We start from the raw sequence: 5,897 nt of genomic DNA, 5'->3' as shown, positions 1-5,897 counted from the left end.
ATAATATCTGGAAAGAAAGAAATTCAAGAACTCATAGTAGAAGAAGTAGAACCGCTAAAGATATTTGGAGAGATATAACTTCAGATGGAAATGCACTCATTCAATCCTATAGATGAATTAAAAGGAATGAAAAGAATAGAAACCTCTGTCAGATATGAGATATTTCGTTTGAGAATGTCACAAGTAGAATAAAAGTAAAAACGTTGTAGGCGCTAATTGATTGTTTGTTGTCTGTAATTCAATTATTGTTTCATTGTCAAATCTAGAAATTGTCTAGATCTGATCTTAAACTTTTGTATTTTTTTTTCCCTTTTTTGAGTTTTTTTAATGAAATGTCACTAAGCTGTTTTCCCCTAAAAAAAACTTATAGAAAGTGAAAGGAAAAGTTGACTCCTGAAGAAATACAAAACTTCAAGAATTGCATACTTATCAAGCAGCCAGTAGCATCTACGAACAAAGGTTGGCATAACTTCACCATGAGCATAATAAACATGAATCCTTACTTCATTACCAACCTGTACATGGGTTAGAAGCAAGTATTCGTATTTAGTTGTATATGATGAACTTAACAAGACAAATATATGGATCCAATATTTCACGAACTATGTAATAGAAAAAAAGGAATTGGGTCCTTTTTAGAAGATAAAATCAGAACTAGCCTAAAACAACACTATTGTTGATAATTGACCCTTCTAGGTGTTAAGGCTAAAGATTACTTCTTATGAATATAGTAGACAATAAGGACAGAAGTTGTCAGTGTCAGTGTATACGCCATTAACTAAACAGGAGCATACGAACAAACATGGAGGCTTCTCCGGGCCTAACCCCATAAGTTCCTCGACATCCTGAAAATTTAAAATGCATAATGTTTTAACACTAACTGAAGCTTTTTCTTACAAATACAAATACAAATACAAATACAAAAACGAAAGTGCAAATTCATAATTCATACATTGTTGTCTTCCACCAATTCAACAAGCTGTGGTGTCTTCCTGAGATTGAGATCGACCAATAGTTGGATCTAATAGAGAATTGAAACAACAACAAAATATCACAAAATGTATTTTCATTCTCAACATAGTAAGCCAGTAAATATTCAAACTTAAATCCAAATGATTACCTTTATTATTTGATTTATCAACCCCATAACCAAATGAGGCTGCAGAAAAGCATTGGAATTAATCAACTTTTGGATTTATAGCTCAAACTAAAAATACACAATATATGCATGCAAAAGTTGAACCAACTTACTCTTCCTTCAATTAAGTCCTGAGTGCCAATGTTGACTACTGTGCAGCCAATGGCTTTGGCAGAGTTAAAACAGGGTATGATTCTCATTCCTTTCCCAAGGATTTAATACTTTTTTCGTGTTAATAGCCCGTTCATCAATTGTGTTCGGAACAACAACAACATTGATAAGCTTACTGCATCAACCACATTCAACATGTCAAAGTTCGAATCCTAACAAAAAACATACAGAAGCAGCATAGCGCAGAGAGATGAACAGTATACCATAGGAGAACTTCGTCTTTTGCAAGTTCAAATAAACCATTTGAAGCTGTATCAATTGGAAGAAACTGTTTCAAAAATGGATCATCCCTAAGATAACTATTAATATGTGCAACATAAGATGCTTTCTCCGATTCACTGATAGTGTGAAGAAGAGTCGTTGTTGAAGCCTTGAGGAAGGATGAAGCATGCTTAGAACCACCCAATTTTACCGCAGCTCGAGATTGCATATTCAAATATGTCTACAAATGAGAAATAAAATCATTCAGATCCGAATCAACATTGTGATCATTCAGAATTGCGTGTACCTCCTCTTTTTTGAAGGTTTCACTCATACTCTTCAGTCTCATAATCAATGCTGGTAGATCTCCCACTGTAACTTTACCATTTTTAGCCTTCATCCATGAGAACTACAAAAACAAAAACAAGCCAAATAAGATAAACACCACGCCAATTAACTTCAACAACATCCAACGACAAAGGAATCATCGGATTACCTTGGATTTAAGACTACGAAGTTCAACCTGAGTGAACTCACTTTGAAGCAATTGATCAGAAACCAAAACACCTCCAAATCCAGACATCTTCCTTCTTTTCGAAGAGTCTCAATTCACATCAATCAGGAATTAATCTAAAAAAAACACAATTCCAATACATACTTCAGATCAATACACAGCTTATACAGAAACAGACGAAATAAACTAGAAAATGAACGACGAACATAATTCCAACTCTTTCACTAGTTAAACATCATTACAAGTAGCCTGATATGAACAAATGAGATGGAAAATGATCTGTAAAGAAGAAGATGCACCTGTTAAAATCAGACTCTGAGAGGTTTACTTGTTATTTTAGTTTCCTCCTCCAGTTTGACGCTTTACATACAGTTTGCTTCGTTGAATGGCAAGGAGAGATATAGATATAGATATATAATCAATGGAGAGAGATATAGAGAGAGAAAGAGAGAGAAAGAAGGGTTGAGTTATGTGGACACGCCGTGACTGTGAGGACTTGAAAGAAGAGAGCATGCAGATCGAGGATGGCATCTTCGTCTTCTTCGTCCGTGTCCATGTATCCTCGTCTTCTCCGGCGACTACTTCATCCTCCTCTCTATGCTCTCTATACAGATCGAGGATGGAGCGCGGTTCAGAGACGATCGTGCAAAAAAAGGGGGAAAAATAATCGACGAAAGAAGGAGCAAGGGAGGTGTTACATGTAGCTAGTAATTTCAGTATAATTGTATGACAGTTATGTTTGTTGTGTGTTCATGATAAGTTTAGACAGTTATGCAAGTTAGAAGTTAGTAACTGTTTGTGTAGCGGGTAGTTTGTGTAATAGGTAAGTTATGAAAAGTAGTTATGTAACTGTAAAACTGTAATGTTTGGGTATAACAATCCCAAATCTCTTTATCAATATTATGGAAAATCTTAAAGGTTGTTATGTACCTTTTCTTCTTCTTCTTGGCTGTTAATAAATTGACAGATCCTTCCTTCTTCTTCAGATCTCTTCTTCTTCTTCAAAACACTGCTTCCGTTGCCCTAAATCATAAAACCACAAAATTCAGTAATTTGTCAAACCCTAACCTGTAACATCTTGGTATCAGAGCCATACAATCCTACCATGGTGGAAACCCGACAACAGTTAGAGATTGATGCCCTTCGTGCTTCCATCGAAACGTTAACTGCCTCCTTTCTTGATGTGAACACTAGATTGGATCGTAGATTGGACACTATTGAAACTCGTATGAAGGCCACTGAAGAACAAATTCATATTCTTGGCCAAGAAAATCGCCATAGGGGACATGAGGGTAATGGCCGCCAGAACCCTCCACGTGATAGAAACGTTCGACATATTTCTCCAACCCGACTCACCAAAGTCGACTTTCCTCGATTTGATGGAACCGAAGTGGAAGGTTGGCTCATATCTGCAGAACAATTTTTCCGCGTTGATAAGACAGAGGATGAAACCAAAACAGACATTGCTCCAATCCATTTTACGGGCAACGCCAGAATGTGGTACGGTTCCTATTTGCAGCAACGCAATCATCGGGAAATCTTGACGTGGGAAGTGTTCAGAAGGGATCTACTAGCACATTTTGGTCCCTCTATGTATGACACCCCCATGAGACAGATTATGCATCTGCGACAGAATGAGGAATCAGTCATGTATTACAATCAACAATATATAAATATTTCCCAGAAATTGCTTAACCTTCCCGGGGAGTACGTGATAGAATGTTACCTGGCGGGTCTGAACGAGGAAATTGCAGATGCTGTCAAACTTAGAAATCCAGAAACTTTGAACGAGGCTATGTCGATGGCCAAAGCCCAAGAATCAATATACAGATCCTTGTGGAGCAGAGGACACTTGTATAGTAAATCAGCCCCTTTACTGCCCAAACCAGTCGGGCCAAGTACCAACCGAACTTCTTTTTCGGGCATTCCTCATGCATCTTCTTCTGGCGGGAATCAGGGCTCGATGAAACAATTAGAACCTGCTGTATTCGATGAGAAAAGGAGAAAAGGCCTTTGTTACAAATTTGATCAGAAATGGGAACCAAACCACAAGTGTAAAACAAAGTTGTTCATGATCTCGGCTAATGAGCAAGAAGCCTTACCAGATGTCCAATTGGTTCAAGAAACGGTTGTTGATGATCCTTCATTGTTGCAGCCCAATTCAGTGGAGGAGCCTGCCATTTCTCTACATGCCTTAACCGGTTCCAAGAATTTCCAAACTCTCCAGATCCGGGGCAAGATTGGGAGTCTGCCGGTAGTGATCCTTATCGACACAGGCAGCACTCACAACTTCATTAACAGCAGGATACTAAGAAATATAGGCCACGAGGCTATGAAAACTCAAGTGTTGTCGGTAAAAGTGGCAGACGGTTCAACCCTGTTTTGTTCCAGCATTTGCAAAAACCTGAAATGGTCCATGGAAGGTAAAGATTATCAAGCGGATATGAAAGTTCTTACTATGACAGGTTATGATATGGTGTTGGGCATAGAGTGGTTAATTACTTTAGGCACTTCAGCCTGGAATTTTGAAAAACTTACATTTTCTTTTGAAATGGAGGGTGCAACTATTACCTTGCAAGGGATACCCCAAACACAAATTAATCTTATAGAGGGTCACCAGTTGGAGAAATTGTTAAGGAAGGACAGCCTGGCTGCCATGGTACAAGCAAAAACAGAGAATGAAGCACAGTTCTTTGCACTTATCACAAGAGCCCAGGAAGAAGTTTCTGAAGATCTTCAGGGGTTGCTTGATGATTTTAGTACTCTGTTCCAGCAACCGAATGGCTTACCACCAATAAGAGAGCACGATCATCGGATCCCACTAAAGGAAGGCACCGAAGCTGTGTGCTTACACCCTTATCGCTACCCGGCCCTGCAGAAATCAGAAATTGAGAACTTAATCAATGATATGCTGGAAAGGGGAATAATTAGAAAAAGTCACAGTTCGTTCACTGCTCCCGTGGTGTTGATCAGAAAAAAAGACTTATCTTGGAGGATGTGTATCGATTATAGAAGGTTGAACTCAGCCACCATTAAAGACAAGTTTCCGATTCCGGTGATAGAAGAACTGATGGAGGAGCTGCATGGATCCAAGGTTTTTTCCAAACTGGATTTGAAATCTGGTTTTCACCAAATACGGATGTACCCGGAAGACTGCCATAAAACTGCGTTCCGAACTCATGAGGGCCTGTATGAGTTCCTGGTGATGCCATTTGGCTTAACAAATGCACCTTCCACCTTCCAAAGTTTGATGAATGATGTGTTGAAGCCATTTATAAGGAAATCTGTGTTGGTTTTCTTTGATGATATTCTGGTTTACAGTTCAAACTGGAAGGAGCATATATTTCATCTGAGACAAGTATTACTTATATTACAGCAACATCAATTAGTTTTAAATAAAGGGAAGTGCAGTTTTGGCTGTAATCAAATTGCATACCTGGGACACATTTTGGATGAAAATGGAATAGCTGCAGATCCGGAGAAACTGGAAGCAATGAGCGCATGGCCCGTTCCACAATCACCAAAACAACTCAAGGGATTCCTAGGCTTAACCGGGTATTACCGTAGATTCATTAAGCAATACGGTTGCATTGCTCGACCCCTTACTTCTCTGCTGAAAAAGGGACAGTTTGGTTGGAACAAAGAAGCAGATGACGCATTTCAATCGCTGAAACAAATGATGATATCCCCTCCAGTTCTGGCGCTGCCCAATTTTCAGACTCCATTCGTTGTAGAGACGGACACAAGCGGAGCAGACATTGGTGCAGTGTTGATGCAGGAAGGTCGCCCAATAGCATTTATCAGCAAAGCTATCGAATCCGGGAAGCTGCCATCATCGACTTATGAAAAGGAACTGATGTCCTTAACGTTTGC

At 39.0% G+C, this 5,897-nt stretch overlaps 1 protein-coding gene and 1 long non-coding RNA gene across 2 annotated transcripts; both read right to left on the bottom strand.

Moving 5' to 3' along the window:
- Positions 1–807: 807 nt before the first annotated feature.
- Positions 808–1,292, bottom strand: LOC124929033. The gene is made up of 3 exons (XR_007098613.1): positions 1,121–1,292; positions 953–1,021; positions 808–845 (listed from the first exon to the last, which is right to left on the bottom strand). It is a non-coding gene; the product is annotated as an uncharacterized LOC124929033 (long non-coding RNA).
- A 459-nt stretch (positions 1,293–1,751) lies between these two features.
- On the bottom strand, positions 1,752–2,142 carry LOC124930333 (fimbrin-3-like). Its single transcript, XM_047470685.1, has 2 exons — positions 2,007–2,142; positions 1,752–1,919 (listed from the first exon to the last, which is right to left on the bottom strand). The coding sequence occupies exons 1-2, from the start codon at positions 2,091–2,093 to the stop codon at positions 1,752–1,754; spliced, it is 255 nt and encodes an 84-aa protein (XP_047326641.1). The 5' UTR covers positions 2,094–2,142.
- Positions 2,143–5,897: the final 3,755 nt, after the last annotated feature.

Source organism: Impatiens glandulifera, chromosome 3, assembly GCF_907164915.1.
Source record: "Impatiens glandulifera chromosome 3, dImpGla2.1, whole genome shotgun sequence".
NCBI classification, from domain to species: Eukaryota; Viridiplantae; Streptophyta; class Magnoliopsida; order Ericales; family Balsaminaceae; genus Impatiens; species Impatiens glandulifera.
This window is presented reverse-complemented; position numbering and strand designations above follow the sequence as displayed.

Bases quoted from the DNA above. Each gene is read 5' to 3' on its own strand.
- LOC124930333 (XM_047470685.1), bottom strand. From the start codon at position 2,093: ATGTCTGGATTTGGAGGTGTTTTGGTTTCTGATCAATTGCTTCAAAGT. The intron at 1,920-2,006 runs GTAATCCGATGA...TTGTTTTTGTAG, and splicing joins TTCGTAGTCTTAAATCCAAG to TTCTCATGGATGAAGGCTAA.